This window comes from Coregonus lavaretus (genome assembly GCF_964263955.1).
Source record: "Coregonus lavaretus genome assembly, chromosome: 1".
NCBI lineage: Eukaryota > Metazoa > Chordata > Actinopteri > Salmoniformes > Salmonidae > Coregonus > Coregonus lavaretus.
The window spans coordinates 9,312,672-9,331,626 of NC_139988.1; the positions used below are offsets into that span (position 1 = coordinate 9,312,672).

At 44.5% G+C, this 18,955-nt stretch overlaps 1 protein-coding gene across 1 annotated transcript in view; it reads right to left on the reverse strand.

Annotated features, from left to right (window-relative positions):
* The window catches only part of LOC311132031 (phosphatase and actin regulator 2-like), a 96,186-nt gene extending 77,301 nt beyond the window's left edge, over nt 1-18,885 (reverse strand). Inside the window, exon 1 of the mRNA XM_084165196.1 lies at nt 18,848-18,885. Coding sequence (XP_084021322.1) covers nt 18,848-18,860 — 13 coding nt within the window. The 5' untranslated portion in view covers nt 18,861-18,885. The remainder of the gene's footprint in view (nt 1-18,847) is intronic.
* Between the last annotated feature and the right edge of the window lie 70 nt (nt 18,886-18,955).

Below are 18,955 nucleotides of genomic sequence, written 5' to 3' on the forward strand. Positions count from 1 at the left end.
CCTTTGAGTAGCCGAATAACATATGATCAAACTACACACCAAATCAAAAAGCATTCATTCACATCCATCTGTTTGCCTTAAATGCGATCAGCCGTGCTGTTTGCTCACCATATGTTTTTCCCATTGTCTTTCTTTATGTGCCAGGGGCAACAAGAAAAATATTTGGTCCAGGGGAAATAGGGAGAGGTTTCCTCAGTTGAAGCCACTGGGGAGGGTTTATCCAGTCACTGTGGAGGGCTTACGCACTTCAACACCATGGTATTTTAAGATCCCATGCTATTTGACATTCAAGAATTTTCTCACATTTTGTGTAATTGACCAAACATGTAAAAAGCTGACATTGTTATTAGGAATAGTGAAAATGATGGACTATGATTGGTTATAGGAGAGAAGAGAACAAGGAGAGAACAATGTTGTTAAAGAGATGCCTTGCAAGGTAAACTCAGAACTATAACACCTTGGGGGTGCACTATACGTTTATTTAGGCCCTGGATAGTTGAAAAGTCAGGCATGCATTAACTTGTTAGTAATGTTATTGTTAAAGGTTCAATGCAGCCATTTTTATCTCAATATCAAATCATTTCTGGGTAACAATTAAGTACCTTACTGTGATGGTTTTCAATTAAAATGTTCAAATGAAACAAAAATAGCTTCTTAGCAAAGAGCAATTTCTCAAGCAAGAAGTTTGCTAGGACTTTCTGGGAGTGGTCTGAGAGAGGAGTGGAAAATTGAAAACTAGCTGTTATTGGCAGAAAGGTTTGGAACTCTCTTTATTGGTCTATGTACTAATTTATTGCCAGGCAGGCCAAAACTCAATCCCACCAAAACAGGCAGAATTTTGAGGCGGTCTTTTCAAACAGCTCTTACACTTAAAGGGCATTATCATCATTTTCACAATTTCACAGTATTATTCCAACCTCATAGTGTGGAAATATATATAAAAACGCAGGAAAATCACATTTCTGACGGCAATGGACCTTTAAGTAAGCATTGTGGTTAGTATGCTACAGAAGTTGTATCCCTGATCCACCCTGTTGAACATCTTCCACTGCATTCACTGTGCCAACATGCATTCAAACTTTCTTCACCACTCACATACTAACTTTGACATCAATAAAGTAATGTCTGTTTGCTTGAGCATGTTTGACCAACCGGGTATTGAACCCAGGTGGTCTTCAGGACTACTGTGTTATCCCACTGAGCTAAAGCCTTAAGGCATAAGCTCTTACGTCTCAGTAAAGGTTAGGTTACTTATTATGTAGGCTAGCTTGTTAACCAAACCAATATGTCCCTGCTCTCTTTTGAAAAGACAACAGATGTGCTGATCAGTATCTCTCCCATTGAAGATGTAGTTGATAGCGCTATAACCGGTCAAAAGGTGAGCCAGAGCAGTGTGGTACTGGATTCTTTACGGCGCAATAAACTATTGCATAAACGATCTATGTTTTGCATGTATTCCAATTTGCATTGTAATTTAGCTGTGTCTGTGTAAAACAGGGTTCAAAGATTAGTAATTGTTGAGTCTCAATAGTTCCATCACTGATGACCATAACGTTAGAGATACAATGTATCGCATTCTTGTCAAAGTAAATGTTACTTTCGTTTCGTCTGATGGAAGACAATTACTTCAACAGCTTGTTACATGTACATGCATTCAGAATCAGATGCAATGATGTAACTGCATATGCACGAGCACATTGGAGTGATGGAAAATAAGACAGATCCTTTCCGGCAAACCAATTCAAACTTGTTGAAAAGGTACATTTCAACAGGGGCAAAGTTAGAGTGAAAATTGTCAGACATCGACATCTAAACAATAAGATAGCCGTATTCGCGTGAACGAGGAATGTAGACTCACCACCGCTCTCATTTTGAGACAAGGTAGAGACAGACGTCTGGCCCATTCTGTCTTCAATGGACCGCCAAAGCAACAATCACGCGGTCCCAGAGGATCTTTCACCACAAAATCGTCGCCATTGCATAATCCTAAAGTTCATTCCACCTACTTCAGGCAGTGGCCAATTGTTGGGTTAAAACTCTTGAAAAAACTTCGCTGGGTCTCAAAACCACTAATTCAGCTCAAGAATGCCTGTCATTATTTTATGCAGATTAGTCTACCACCCGTCAGAGATCGAGTGGAGGAAGTCTCTGTAGCCTACCTCCCCAACAGCCTACAACTGAGATGTAGATACCAGGATTTCATCCATACAGTATAGAGACATTTTTCTAACATTTTAGTGTTCTGATCTTGAAATGTATGGCAGTTTGATGTTTGCAAACATCAATCTCTAAAATCCAATAATCATGGCATTGTTTTTCTGTTTTTAACTTATGAAATCAACACATCTTCAAATAGGTATTTGAAAACTGAATAGAAAGTTAGTTTAATACTATATTTGGCCAATGGACATCTTAAATCTACGTATGGCTACCTGCACAACCGTCTTACACTGTTACAGCCATCTGAACTGTTCCTCTTAGGCTATGGTTTCCTGAGAAGAGGAACAAAGCCCTGAGTGAGCTATATGGTCAGTGGGTGGGGGCCTCTCAGGAAGGCTCTCCAATTCCTGCCCAGAGCTGACGGAAACCAGCCCTCTCCTGCCTCCAGACCCTCCCTCAGCATTGTCTCACAGGCAGCTACACTGTGAACGCTTCACCATAACCCATCTCCTCGTCCTCCCACCTCCCAAACCGTCCTCCTAAACTGTGTACAGTATCTCTGTTATTACAGCACACAAAGTCAGCGCTGTACAATGAGCATATGCTGTTACTTTGGCCCTAAATGCTAATACTAAACTAAGAGATCACCAGCCTTGAGCTAGTTCACACCACTTAAAAATACATCAAAGATGGCTGGCTCTATTTCCTTTCGAGGCATGAGGCTCAACCCCTAGGTGTATCTCAGTTGCAGTGAACTCGCTTTTGACAGCCCAAGGGCGATGTCATTCTGATGTCATAGTCCTCTGCAGGGGCCCTATGGCAGGGGCTCAGCTGACACTCTGGCTGTGTGATGTTAGCAGGAGATAAAATACCTTCACATACCAGAACATGGATATACTAAACCATCCAGCACTGACGAACACACTGATTACAGTATGAAAAATGTATGCACTCACTAACTGTAAATCGCTCTGGATAAGAGTGTCTGCTAAATGACTAAAATGTAAATGTAAATTACAGCCTACACGTTGAGTAAGAGCATTGCCATTGTACATACAGTGGGGAGAACAAGTATTTGATACACTGCCGATTTTGCAGGTTTTCCTACTTACAAAGCATGTAGAGGTCTGTAATTTTTATCATAGGTACACTTCAACTGTGAGAGACGGAATCTAAAACAAAAATCCAGAAAATCACATTGTATGATTTTTAAGTAATTAATTTGCATTTTATTGCATGACATAAGTATTTGATCACCTACCAACCAGTAAGAATTCCGGCTCTCACAGACCTGTTAGTTTTTCTTTAAGAAGCCCTCCTGTTCTCCACTTATTACCTGTATTAACTGCACCTGTTTGAACTCGTTACCTGTATAAAAGACACCTGTCCACACACTCAATCAAACAGACTCCAACCTCTCCACAATGGCCAAGACCAGAGAGCTGTGTAAGGACATCAGGGATAAAATTGTAGACCTGCACAAGGCTGGGATGGGCTACAGGACAATAGGCAAGCAGCTTGGTGAGAAGGCAACAACTGTTGGCACAATTATTAGAAAATGGAAGAAGTTCAAGATGACGGTCAATCACCCTCGGTCTGGGGCTCCATGCAAGATCTCACCTCGTGGGGCATCAATGATCATGAGGAAGGTGAGGGATCAGCCCAGAACTACACGGCAGGACCTGGTCAATGACCTGAAGAGAGCTGGGACCACAGTCTCAAAGAAAACCATTAGTAACACACTATGCCGTCATGGATTAAAATCCTGCAGCGCACGCAAGGTCCCCCTGCTCAAGCCAGCGCATGTCCAGGCCCGTCTGAAGTTTGCCAATGACCATCTGGATGATCCAGAGGAGGAAAGGGAGAAGGTCATGTGGTCTGATGAGACAAAAATAGAGCTTTTTGGTCTAAACTCCACTCGCCGTGTTTGGAGGAAGAAGAAGGGTGAGTACAACCCCAAGAACACCATCCCAACCGTGAAGCATGAAGGTGGAAACATCATTCTTTGGGGATGCTTTTCTGCAAAGGGGACAGGACGACTGCACCGTATTGAGGGGAGGATGGATGGGGACATGTATCGCGAGATCTTGGCCAACAACCTCCTTCCCTCAGTAAGAGCATTGAAGATGGGTCGTGGCTGGGTCTTCCAGCATGACAACGTCCCGAAACACACAGCCAGGGCAACTAAGGAGTGGCTCCGTAAGAAGCATCTCAAGGTCCTGGAGTGGCCTAGCCAGTCTCCAGACCTGAACCCAATAGAAAATCTTTGGAGGGAGCTGAAAGTCCGTATTGCCCAGCGACAGCCCCGAAACCTGAAGGATCTGGAGAAGGTCTGTATGGAGGAGTGGGCAAAATCCCTGCTGCAGTGTGTGCAAACCTGGTCAAGACCTACAGGAAACGTATGATCTCTGTAATTGCAAACAAAGGTTTCTGTACCAAATATTAAGTTCTGCTTTTCTGATGTATCAAATACTTATGTCATGCAATAAAATGCAAATTAATTACTTAAAAATCATACAATGTGATTTTCTGGATTTTTGTTTTAGATTCCGTCTCTCACAGTTGAAGTGTACCTATGATAAAATCCTACTTACATGCTTTGTAAGTAGGAAAACCTGAAAAATCGGCAGTGTATCAAATACTTGTTCTCCCCACTGTATAGGGAAACTGTGAGTGTAGATACATTGTAATGCGCAAACTACTATATATAGAAGCTCAATTAAATAACTAATGTAATGCTGACATGAGGGATCATTAGAATCATGATTAACGACTTGAATGTACACTACCAGTCAAAAGTTTGGACACACCTACTCATTCAAGGGTCTTTCTTTATATTTACTATTTTTTACATTGTAGAATAATAGTGAAGACATCAAAACTATGAAATAACACATATGGAATCATGTAGTAACCAAAAGTGTTAAACAACTCAAAATATATTTTATATTTGAGATTCTTCAAATAGCCATCCTTTGCCTTGATGACAGCTATGCACACTCTTGGCATTCTCTCAACCAGCTTCATGAGGTACTCACCTGGAATGCATTTCAATTAACAGGTGTGCCTTCTTAAAAGTTAATTTGTGGAATTTATTTCCTTCTTAATGCGTTTGAGCCAATCAGTTTTGTTGTGACAAGGTAAGGGGGGTATACAGAAGATAGCCCTATTTGGTAAAAGACCAAGTCCATATTATGGCAAGAACAGCTCAAATAAGCAAAGAGATACGACAGTCCATCATTACTTTAAGACATGAAGGTCAGTCAATACGGAACATTTCAAGAACTTTGAACGTTTCTTCAAGTGCTGTTGCAAAAACCATCAAGCGCTATGATGAAACTGGCTCTCATGAGGACTAGGCCATTCCAAGACATTTAAATGTTACCCCTTAAACCACTCGAGTGTTGCTTTAGCAATATCCTTAGGGTCATTGTCCTGCTGGAAGGTGAACCTCCATCCCAGTCTCAAATCTCTGGAAGAATGAAACAGGTTTCCCTCAAGAATTTCCCTGTATTTAGCGCCATCCATCATTCCTTCAATTCTGACCAGTTTCCCAGTCCCTGCCGATGAAAAACATCCCCACAGCATGATGCTGCCACCACCATGCTTCACTGTGGGGATGGTGTTCTCGGGGTGAATAGAGGTGCTGGGTTTGCGCCAGACCTAGCGTTTTCCTAGATGGCCAAAAAGCTCAGTTTTAGTCTCATCTGACCAGAGTACCTTATTCCATATGTTTGGGGAGTCTCCCACATGCCTTTTGGCGAACACCAAACGTGTTTGCTTATTTTTTTCTTTAAGCAATGGCTTTTTTCATGCCACTCTTCCATAAAGCCCAGCTCTGTGGAGTGTACGGTTTAAAGTGGTCCTATGGACAGATACTCCAATCTCCGCTGTGGAGCTTTGCAGCTCCTTCAGGGTTATCTTTGGTCTCTTTGTTGCCTCTGATTAATGCCCTCCTTGCCTGGTCCGTGAGTTTTGGTGGGCGGCCCTCTCTTGGCAGGTTTGTTGTGGTGCCATATTCTTTCAATCTTTTAATAATGGATTTAATGGCGCTCCGTGGGATGTTCAAAGTTTCGGATATATTTTTATAACCCAACCCTGATCTGTACTTCTCCACAACTTTGTCCCTGACCTGTTTGGAGAGCTCCTTGGTCTTCATGGTGCCTCTTGCTTGGTGGTGTCCCTTGCTTAGTGGTGTTGCATATTCTGGGGCCTTTCAGAACAGGTGTATATATATACTGAGATCATGTGACAGATCATGTGACACTTAGATTGCACACAGGTGGACTTTATTTAACTAATTATATGACTTCTGAAGGTAATTGGTTGTACCATATCTTATTTAGGGGCTTCATAGCAAAGGGGGTGAATACATATGCACGTACCAATTTTCAGTTTTTTTTTTTTTATATTTCACTTCACCAATTTGGACTATTTTGTGTATGTCCATTACATGAAATCCAAATAAAAATCCATTTAAATTACAGGTTGTAATGCAACAAAATAGGAAAAACGCCAAGGGGGATGAATACTTTTGCAAGAAACTGTATGTGGGAACTACTTCAAGACTGTTGGAAAAGCATTCCAGGTGAAGCTGGTTGAGAGAATGCCAAGAGTGTGCAAAGCTGTCATCAAGTCAAAGGGTGGCTATTTGAAGAATCTCAAATCTCAAATATATTTTGATTTGTTTAACACTTTTTTGGTTACTACGTGATTCCATATGTGTTATTTCATTGTTTTGATGTCTTCACTATTATTCTACAATGTAGAGAATAGTAAAAAATAAATTAAAAACCCTTGAATGAGTAGGTGTGTCCAAACTTTTGACTGGTATTGTATGTACACAGTAGGGTCTATTGTGAGTTGATATATACAGAGTATCTGAGAGAGGCGGTAATAATCCATTGGCCTTTGCAGACTTGACTTTTTGGTTTAGGTGCAAGGCTGACATCTACTGTTCAATGAACAATCTTCTGTCAACAAGGATATTCTAGAAATCATACCATCAATTAATTTAACGCCAAAAAGCTATGAACAAATCTTTAAGTAAAAGGCCAAATCTTTAAGAAAAGTGTTACCAAAATGTCCCAAAGTACATAGAGAAACATAACATTAGCCTTATAATATCAAACACGAATCAAGGCTCATACATGCTTCTAACAAGTAAAGCATTGCCAGTCAGCTTTAAGTAAAGTGGTACATTGCTCTAGAGATGAAAGCCTGTCATGGCATAGGGAGGAAATCACTGAGTACTATAACCAAAGTGCAGTCTAAGTGCATATGGAAGACTAGATCTTCTACCACTCAACCTCTCCACAAGAACCCAAATACAGCCCCATGAATATATCAATGCTAATACACTTATCCCCCAGACAGCCCCACTACTTATCCCCTGTGCCTTCCTTCAGTTCCTTAATATATTGATAGGAGATGTTGGGAACACATAGCCTACTTTTACAAATCACTAGGTAAATACTTTAAATACTAAGTTATAATCCGTACAAAAATGATATTGTTTCAATACGTGAAAGGTAATTCTGTATGGCCTAATCACTATTCTATTTTATTTATTATATTTTATTTAACCTTTATTTAACTAGGCAAGTCAGTTAAGAACAAATTCTTATTTACAATGACGGCCAACCCCGGCCAAACCCAGACAACGCTGGGCCAATTGTGCGCCACCCTATGGGACTCCCAATTAAGGACAGATTGCGATACAGCCTGGAATAATAAATTACTACTCAGTATAATCCTAGTTATTCATTATGAAGAAGGCCCAGTAGTAGGAAGGGAAATGGATAATGGATATACAGTACCAGTCAAAAGTTTGGACACACCTACTCATTCAAGGGTTTTTCTTTATTTGTTATATTTTTGACATTGTAGAATAATAGTGAAGACATCAAAACTATGAAATAACACATATGGAATCATGTAGTAACCAAAAAAGTGTTAAACAAAACAACATATATTTTATATTTGAGATTCTTCAAATAGCCACCCTTTGCCTTGATGACAGCTTTGCACACTCTTGGCATTCTCTCAACCAGCTTCAACTGGAATGCTTTTCCAACAGTCTTGAAGGAGTTCCCAAATATGCTGAGTTCCCAAATATGCTGGCTGCTTATCCTTCACTCTACCATCCGACTCATCCCAGATCATCTCAATTGTGTTGAGGTCGTGGGATTGTGAAGGCCAGGTCATCTGATGCAGCACTCCATCACTCTCCTTCTTGGTCAAATAGCCCTTACACAGCCTGGAGGTGTGTTGGGTCATTGTCCTGTTGAAAAACAAATGATAGACCCACTAAGCCCAAACCAGATGGGATGGCGTATCGCTGCAGAATGCTGTGGTAGCCATGCTGGTTAAGTGTGCCTTGAATTCTAAATAAATCACAGACAGTGTCACCAGCAAAGCACCCCCACACCATAACACCACCCCCTCCATGCTTTACGGTGGGAACTACACATGCGGAGATCATCCGTTCACCCACACCGCATCTCACAAAGACACGGCGGTTGGAACCAAAAATCTCTATTTTGGACTCCAGACCAAAGGACAAATTTCTACCGGTCTAATGTCCATTGCTCGTGTTTCTTGGCCCAAGCAGGTCTCTTCTACTTATTGGTGTCTTTTAGTAGTGGTTTCGTTGCAGCAATTCAACCATGAAGGCCTGATTCACACAGTCCCCTCTGAACAGTTGATGTTGAGATGTGTCTGTGACTTGAACTCTGTGAAGCATTTATTTGGGCTGCAATTTCTGACTCTACTGAACTTATTCTCTGCAGCAGAGGTAACTCTGGGTCTTCCATTCCTGTGGCGGTCCTCATGAGAGCCAGTTCCATCATAGCGCTTGAAGGTTTTCCTTATTGACTGACCACCATGTCTTAAAGTAATGATGGACTGTCGTATCTCTTTGCTTATTTGAGCTGTTCTTGCCATAATATGGACTTGGTCTTTTACCAAATAGGGCTATCTTCTGTATACCTTGTCACAACACAACTGATTGGCTCAAACGCATTAAGAAGGAAATAAATTCCACAAATTAACTTTTAAGAAGGCACACCTGTTAATTGAAATGCATTCCAGGTGAGTACCTCAGGAAGCTGGTTGAGAGAATGCCAAGAGTGTACAAAGCTTTCATCAAGGCAAAGGGTGGCTATTTGAAGAATGTCAAATATAAAATATATTTTGATTTGTTTAACACTTTTTTGGTTACTACATGATTCCACATGAGTTATTTCATAGTTTTGATGTCTTCACTGTTATTTTACAATGTAAAAAATTGTAATACTAAAGAAAAACCCTTGAATGAGTAGGTGTGTCCAAACTTTTGACTGGTAGTTCATTTCTTTATGTTACAGTATACCTCACTCATTGACTAATGGATTTATGTCTTTATGTTGTTACAGTATACCTCACTCATTGACTAATAGATATATGTCTTTATGTTGTTACAGTATACCTCACTCATTGACTAATGGTTATGTCTTTATGTTGTTACAGTATACCTCACTCATTGGTCAGAAAGGTTGTAACAGTAACAGGATGTCCAAGTGGAGGAAAAAGGGAAAGAGTCATAAATGATTAACCAGCAATCTCAGCAAAAATACAAGATCATTATTGTTTATGTGCTTCTTTTAAGTTCTTCCTCTTTTTAGATGATTTCTTTATTAACCTCACATGCCGAGGTGAGTTGCAAAGTGTTTGTTAAACAGTGTTTTATATAACCTAGACTGCATCTGTCTAAAATGACGGTAAAACCATAGTTCTAATCTGTATTGTAGAGCAGAGAGTATCATACTTTGTGTATGATGTAGTCCACATTAACGTGAATATTTTCATAACAAATTTGATACATTCAGTGCTCCAAATCGAGATAGGTCCCAGACTATAGGACCTGTTCTGCATATAGATTAAGTGGAGCTGACATGGCCATTTGTCCATGCAGGTAATTGCTATTAGATCCGAAGAGCAATGGTCTAGCTTCTGTATCAAGCACTGGGATATAATGGGGTGGTCATTGAGTGTGTCTAGTTGCTAGTCAGTGAGTGCATTCAGATTACCGGCTGTAGTACAGTACACATTTATGTGCATTTATGTGATGGACCCATCTAACATTAGCTGTAATGGAGGTTTTTAAGAAATGATATATTCCATTACTGCATGACATTCCATAGCTAGCCACAGGTAAAAGGCTAAAATGACAATGTCATAATATGAGACAGAGAGGTGCAAGCATGTCCTCATTCCAGTGGAAAAGACTTGATGGTAGTTGTGCATGCAACACAATTTTTAGAAAATGTCATAAAATTGAAACGACTATGTTTTGGATGTGCAATTTGCACCGTAGTTTGAATTGTCTCACCATTGTGGGAAAATTCAAAGTATGCTGCAACCTCAACCTTTCATATAATTTTACATACACAAATCAAAAGTGATTACATACAAATACTGTATGTATGGTACAGTATACCTCATTCATTGACTAATGAGAAAACCCTAACATTGACATATCAGAATGGGTTACTTTACACACAGATTAGATTTGACCTTCTCCACAACCAAACTATTATTGAAACTGATATCAGTGTCACGGTTTCGGCCGAGGCGGCCCCTCCTCCTTGTTCGGGCAGGTTTCGGCGGTCGTCATCTCCGGAGTACTAGCTGCCACCGCTCTATGTTTCTTGTTTGATTGGTTTTGTCTGTTTGTCACACCTGTTTTGTGTTATGTCTCAATTAGCACCCTATTTAGTTTCCTTGTTGTTAGTTAGGTGTTGTGTGTAATTGTTCCATGTCGTGTTGCTGCGCTGCATGTATTTTGGTGCGCTATTTTGTGCTTTCCTCCTTGTTTGTGTTTTAGGAGTAGATTACGCACTTGTTGATTGCGCCCGTTTGTATACGCCTGTGCGCGCTTTTCTCGCCTCCGGGCTGGTTTTGGATATTTATTGTGATATCTACTAAAGTATTTTTGTTGGACTTTACTTCTGCCTCCTGCGCCTGATTCCACACCACACCTACCATAGCAACTCCTGACAGAATTACACACCACATATGGAATCAGCAGGAGCACCCACCGACATCATGGAGGAGCGTCTTCGGGGTCAAGAGGATCGAATCAACCAGATCGGGCACGCCTTGGACCGCGTAATGAACACCCTCCATCGATGGGAAACCAGCGGGGTACCCACACCCCCACCTATCGCACCATCACCATCGGACAGCCCGCCCGTCCAACTACCGGAACCCAGTGGGATTCGGCTCTCGCTCCCGAGGGCGTACGACGGCACCGCTGCCGGGTGTCAGGGGTTCCTATTACAAGTGGAACTCTACCTTGCCACCATACACCCGGCGCCCTCGGGATACGAGAGCGTTTCCGCCCTCATCTCCTGTCTCACCGGCAAGGCGTTGGAGTGGGCCAACGCCGAATGGAGGGGAATAGACGCCGCCACAGTCACCTATGCGGAGTTCTCCCGCCGCTTCCGTGCTGTCTTCGACCATCCACCAGAAGGGAAGGCGGCGGGGGAGCGTCTATTCCACCTCCGACAGGGGATGAGGAGCGCTCAAGAGTTTGCGCTGGAGTTCCGGACTCTAGCGGCCGATGCAGGGTGGAATGAGAGGGCCCTCATAGACCACTTTAGATGTAGCCTTCGGGAGGACGTCCGCAGAGAGTTAGCGTGCCGGGATACTACACTAACATTTGACCAGCTGGTGGACATGGCCATTCGGCTGGACACCCTGCTCGCGACCCGCGGACGTCCCAGGTGGGGGCCTCCCATTCCACCCTCCAGCGCCTCCGAGCAGAGCCCGATGGAGCTTGGAGGTGCTGGCGCTAGAGGGAAGAGAGGAAGGAACCCGAGGGGGGCAGTCTCCTGCACCAACTGTGGCCGCGGAGGGCACACCGCGGCTAGGTGCTGGGGAGGGTCCCCTGGTGAGGGAGATGGCAGGTCACACATTGGGGAGTCCTCCCAGGTGAGTAGGCGCCCTACTTACCCAGAGCTTTCTGTCGTACACATTACATTACCTGTTTGTTTCCCACAGGTTGCACCTCGTTCCCAGCATAAGGCGCTAGTCGATTCAGGCGCAGCTGGGAATTTTGTAGATCGTAAATTCTGTGTTAAGTTAGGGATTCCCCTCCTTCCAGTCGATAAACCCTTCCCTGTACATGCCTTAGATAGTCATCCGTTAGGATCTGGGTTAATTGGGGAGGTCACGGCGCCACTTAGGATGATGACGCAGGGGGGTCATGAGGAGACGATTCAACTCTATCTGATCGACTCTCCTGCGTATCCGGTGGTACTGGGGCTTCCCTGGTTGATTACCCATGATCCTACGATTTCGTGGCGAGAGAAGGCTCTTAAAGGGTGGTCTGCTCAGTGTGAGGGGCTATGTCTGGGTGTTTCCGTAGGGGCGACCTCGGTGGAGAGCCCGAACCAGATGCCAGCACTGCACATTCCGCCTGAGTATGAGGATTTGGCACTCGTGTTTAGTAAGACCAGAGCGGCAAGGTTGCCACCTCATAGACAGGGGGATTGTGCGATAGACCTCCAGACAGGAGCTGCGCTCCCGCGGAGCCATGTGTATCCTTTGTCACAGGAGGAGAAAAGGGCAATGGAGACTTACATTGCCGAGTCTCTGAGACAGGGATACATACGGCCCTCCACTTCTCCCGCGTCCTCGAGCTTCTTTTTTGTGAAGAAAAAGGATGGAGGTTTGCGTCCGTGTATTGATTAACGCGGTCTCAATCAGGTGACTGTGAAATATAGTTATCCACTCCCGCTGATTGCGACCATGACGGAGTCATTACACGGGGCACGGTTCTTCACAAAATTGGACCTCAGGAGCGCATATAACTTGGTGCGCATTAGGGAGGGCGATGAGTGGAAGACAGCATTTAGTACTACCTCCGGCCATTACGAGTATCTCGTCATGCCATATGGGTTAATGAATGCTCCATCAGTCTTCCAATCATTTGTAGATGAGATTTTCCGGGACATGCAGGCGCAGGGAGTAGTGGTGTACATAGATGATATTCTTGTGTACAGTTCTACTCGGGCCGAGCATGTAGCCCTGGTGCGCAGGGTATTGAGGAGACTGTTGGAGCATGACCTGTATGTCAAAGCCGAGAAATGTCTGTTCTTTCAGGAGTCAGTCTCCTTTTTGGGTTACCAGTTGTCTGCGTCAGGGGTGAGAATGGAGGTGGACCGAGTGTCCGCCGTGCGTAATTGGCAAACCCCAACTACGGTTAAAGAGGTGCAGCGGTTCTTGGGTTTTGCGAATTACTACCGAAGGTTTATCCGGGGTTTTGGACAGGTGGCAGCTCCCATAACGTCTCTTCTTAAGGAGGGTCCGGTGCGCTTGCAGTGGTCGGCTGAGGCGGACAGGGCCTTTGGGAGACTGAAGGACCTGTTTACCTCGGCTCCGGTGCTGGCGCACCCGGATCCCACTTTACCCTTCCAAGTAGAGGTGGACGCGTCTGAGGCCGGTATCGGGGCAGTTCTTTCACAACGGTCCGGCACACCACCTAAGCTCCGCCCCTGTGCTTTTTATTCTAAGAAGCTCAGTCCGGCGGAGCGGAATTATGACGTAGGGGACAGGGAGCTGTTAGCCGTAGTACAGGCCCTAAAGGTGTGGAGGCATTGGCTTGAGGGGGCTCAGCACCCTTTCCTCATTCTGACCGACCACCGTAACCTGGAATACATTCGGGCAGCTAGGAGACTGAATCCTCGCCAGGCTCGATGGACTATGTTTCTCGCCCGGTTTGTGTTCAAGATCACTTACATCCCTGGGTCCCAGAACGGGAAGGCAGATGCCCTGTCCCGGCGGTATGACACGGAGGAGAGGTGCGTGGAGCCCATTCCCATACTACCGGAGTCTTGTCTGGTGGCACCGGTGGTGTGGGAGGTCGATGCGGAGATCGAGCGGGCATTACGCACCGACCCTAGCCCTCCACAGTGTCCGGTGGGTCGGACGTACGTCCCGCTCAAGGTCCGGGATCGGCTGATTTATTGGGCTCACACGTCCCCCTCCTCTGGACATCCAGGTATTGGCCGGACAGTGCACTGCCTTAGTACGAAGTACTGGTGGCCAACGTTAGCCAGGGATGTGAGGGTTTATGTCTCCTCCTGCTCAGTGTGTGCCCAGTGTAAGGCGCCCAGACACTTGCCCAGGGGTAAATTACAACCCCTGCCCGTTCCACAACGACCCTGGTCTCACCTCTCGGTGGATTTTGTTACCGACCTTCCCTCCTCACAAGGGAATACCACCATCCTGGTCGTTGTGGATCGGTTCTCGAAGGCCTGTCGTCTCCTTCCCATGCCGGGTCTTCCTACTGCCCTACAGACCGCTGAGGCTCTATTTACTCACGTCTTCCGGCATTACGGGGTACCCGAGGATATAGTGTCTGATCGAGGCCCCCAGTTTACCTCCAGAGTCTGGAGAGCCTTTATGGAACGGTTGGGGGTCTCGGTGAGCCTTACCTCGGGTTACCACCCGGAGAGTAATGGGCAGGTCGAACGAGTCAACCAGGATGTGGGTAGGTTTCTGAGGTCATATTGTCAGGGCCGGCCGGAGGAGTGGGCGAGATATGTGCCCTGGGCCGAGATGGCACAGAACTCTCTCCGCCACTCCTCCACGAGACTAACCCCTTTCCAGTGTGTGTTAGGGTACCAGCCGGTTCTGGCACCTTGGCATGAGAGCCAGATCGAGGCCCCTGCTGTGGATGAGTGGGTGCGGTGCTCGGAGGAGACGTGGAACGCTGCACACGTCCATCTGCAGCGAGCCATCCGTCGACAGAAGACGAGCGCCGACCTACACCGCAGTGAGGGGCCAGTGTACGCACCTGGAGATCGAGTCTGGCTCTCAACCAGAAACCTGCCCCTCCGCCTGCCCTGCCGGAAGCTGGGTCGGCGGTTTGTGGGGCCTTTTAAAGTCCTGAGGAGATTGAACGAGGTGTGTTACAGGTTACAACTGCCCATTGATTACAAGAATATTAACCCCTCGTTCCATGTGTCTCTCCTCAGGCCGGTGGTAGCTGGTCCACTCCAGGACTTTGAGATTGAGGAGACTCCTCCGCCCCCGTTGGACATCGAGGGGGCTCCGGCGTACACTGTTCGGACCATCCTGGATTCGAGACGCCGGATGGGGGGTCTCCAATATCTCGTGGAGTGGGAGGGGTACGGTCCGGAGGAGCGGTGCTGGGTGCCGAGGAGGGACATTCTGGATCCGTCCCTGCTGACCGAATTCCATCGTGGTCATCCTACGCGCCCTGCTCCGCGTCCTCCTGGTCGTCCCCGAGGCCGGGGGCGGCGCACGGCTGGAGCCGCGCGTCAAGGGGGGGGGTACTGTCACGGTTTCGGCCGAGGCGGCCCCTCCTCCTTGTTCGGGCAGGTTTCGGCGGTCGTCGTCTCCGGAGTACTAGCTGCCACCGCTCTATGTTTCTTGTTTGATTGGTTTTGTCTGTTTGTCACACCTGTTTTGTGTTATGTCTCAATTAGCACCCTATTTAGTTTCCTTGTTGTTAGTTAGGTGTTGTGTGTAATTGTTCCATGTCGTGTTGCTGCGCTGCATGTATTTTGGTGCGCTATTTTGTGCTTTCCTCCTTGTTTGTGTTTTAGGAGTAGATTACGCACTTGTTGATTGCGCCCGTTTGTATACGCCTGTGCGCGCTTTTCTCGCCTCCGGGCTGGTTTTGGATATTTATTGTGATATCTACTAAAGTATTTTTGTTGGACTTTACTTCTGCCTCCTGCGCCTGATTCCACACCACACCTACCATAGCAACTCCTGACAATCAGTTACTTTATTACTTTGTTTGGATGGCAGGAATCTGTCATTATGGGACCACTTCACTTCCTACACTGGAATGTTGTACGTATACAAATCAATCCATGTCATCCTGTCAGTAAGTAGCTTCTTTTCCCTGGTCTGGATGGCTCTTCTTTTGAATTGTAGGCTGTTTAAAAATAGCTCAATGCAGAGAGAATTGAGAGCATTATATTTCACAGTGCAGAGACATCGGGGCTAATGATCACGTAAAGGTTCAATATGAGAGAGCGCAGAGTAGCAGCAGACGGCCAGAGACAGAGGTCTACCCACCCATCAAAATAAACCATGACGATGTAGGACTGTTTGTCTTCATTGAAAAATCATTACCACTATCTGTAGCAAATGACAGATCTGATCTTCCTCAATTGGAATCCAATTGTGTTTGTTCTGACATGTCATGCTGCTAAGCTTATGATGTGTTGTACATTAAAGATGTGCATTGGCTCAAAACCGTCGGCTTAGTGTCATTGATTTTCACGATTCTTACAGTTGCTTTGGCCCGTTGCACTGCACTAAACCCAGACGGGTCTGTTACTTCATATGCTGTCACACTGCACTAAACCCAGACTGGCCTGTTACTTCATATGCTGTCACACTGTACTAAACCCAGACTGGCCTGTTACTTCATATGCTGTCACACTGCACTAAACCCAGACTGGCCTGTTACTTCATATGTTGTCACACTGCACTAAACCCAGACTGGCCTGTTACTTCATATGTTGTCATACTGCACTAAACCCAGACTGGCCTGTTACTTCATATGTTGTCACACTGCACTAAACCCAGACTGGCCTGTTACTTCATATGTTGTCACACTGCACTAAACCCAGACTGGCCTGTTACTTCATATGTTGTCATACTGCACTAAACCCAGACTGGCCTGTTACTTCATATGTTGTCACACTGCACTAAACCCAGACTGGCCTGTTACTTCATATGTTGTCATACTGCACTAAACCCAGACTGGTATGTTACTTCATATGCTGTCACACTTTACTAAACCCAGACTGGCCTGTTACTTCATATGTTGTCACACTGCACTAAACCCAGACTGGCCTGTTACTTCATATGTTGTCATACTGCACTAAACCCAGACTGGTATGTTACTTCATATGTTGTCACACTGTACTAAAGCTGTTTCAATTACAAGTTCAATTGAAAGGGCAACATAAGACCAGAAAAAATAACATTTGTAAGACTGCATTGGTTAATTCCCCAATGGAAGTAGTATCACATTTCCCGCCATTAAGTACATCTATTCTGGGATAGGGTTGGTTGTGACTGAATAAACAGACTTGCAGCATTAGGAATGCCACAGGGAAGTTGAGAAATCAGTTTTGTGAAGTAAACAAATGTGTCAGCAGATCCTTTCAATCACTGTAAATGACTTTAGCCTTGTCGAGCATTGGGGTTTTCTACGTCACTACGACACTGCTGAATCACTGTGGTCTGAGGCTATGCAAATGTAGACAACCTGACTCGTATACAAATGTTGTTTTGCATTGTAAAACACAGATTGAAGAACACAATCTACTGTTAAGAATCCACCTGGACCATATGAAATCATGTGTAAAGAAATATATATAATGTACCTATAATAGACTCACAAAGTCATGACATATGGCTTCGTATCTTTTCTTTCTATACATCACAGCATAGATGTTTCCTACTGCAGTATTATCACAGGTGAACTTATATTTCTGTCTGGGCGATCTATGTACCTAGCCCTCCTTGTCAGTCCAATTTCTCCACTACAAGTTGTATTTGAACAGGAGTTATGACATGAGTTAATACACAGTCAAATGTTATGACATTAATTAATAGATACAGTGAAATGTTATGACATTCACAGAGTGTGGCAAACTTAATTAAACATATAAAATGGCATTGACTAAATAGACTGACTGTAATCCACTACAAGAGACTGAGTCACCATACCCTGTCACTAGCTATGACTATATGATGAAGATGATGAGGATGCATATAATATTATTAGAGGTAATCTCTCGAAGTGATAAGGCTTTATGTTTATCTTTAAATAATCAAATAAGTAATAATAATAATAATAATAATATGCCATTTAGCAGACGCTTTTATCCAAAGCGACATACAGTCATGCGTGCATACATTTTTGTGTATGGGTGGTCCCGGGGATTGAACCCACTACCCTGGCATTACAAGCGCCGTGCTCTACCAGATGAGCTACAGAGGACCACAAAACAAACAAACCAGGTTTCGAAACAATTGAGGCACAAGCCAAGTCATTTATACAACTCTAATCTAACAAAATCACATTACAGGAATGGGTTTTGCCTGGCAGTGTTTCCTAAACAGCTGATCTGAATACACAGAGGGAAAGTCATAAAGTTCCTCTTCAATAAGCTTGCACAGCAGAGTAGATAGCAATCACAACTGGCTCTAGGCTACCCTCTTCATGCATAGTCCAAGGGCAATTTATCCAACATAGAACATTTAGAGAACTGCTAATACCAACTACTGTAACAGCAAAACACACAACAATCACAAAGACAATAAATTATCTCTCACACACAGACACACACAAATACATACAGAAACACAGAAACACACAAATACACACAGAAACACAGACACACAGACACACAGAAACACAGACACACATTAATACACACAGACACACAGAAACACAGACACACAAATACACACACTCACAGAAACACAGACAGACACAGACAGACACAGAAACACAGACAGACACAGAAACACACACACAAACACAGACACACAGAGAAACATAGACACACAGAGAAACATAGACACACAGAGAAACATAGACACACAGACACACAGCGAGACACACAGACTAAAGGGCACTCACGAGCATGCTCCATGACTGGAAGAAAATGATCACCATGAGCTGATCCTTTCTATTCCTCATAACTCTCGTTCCCTCCCTCTTTCTCTCCCTCCCTCCCGTTCTCCTCCT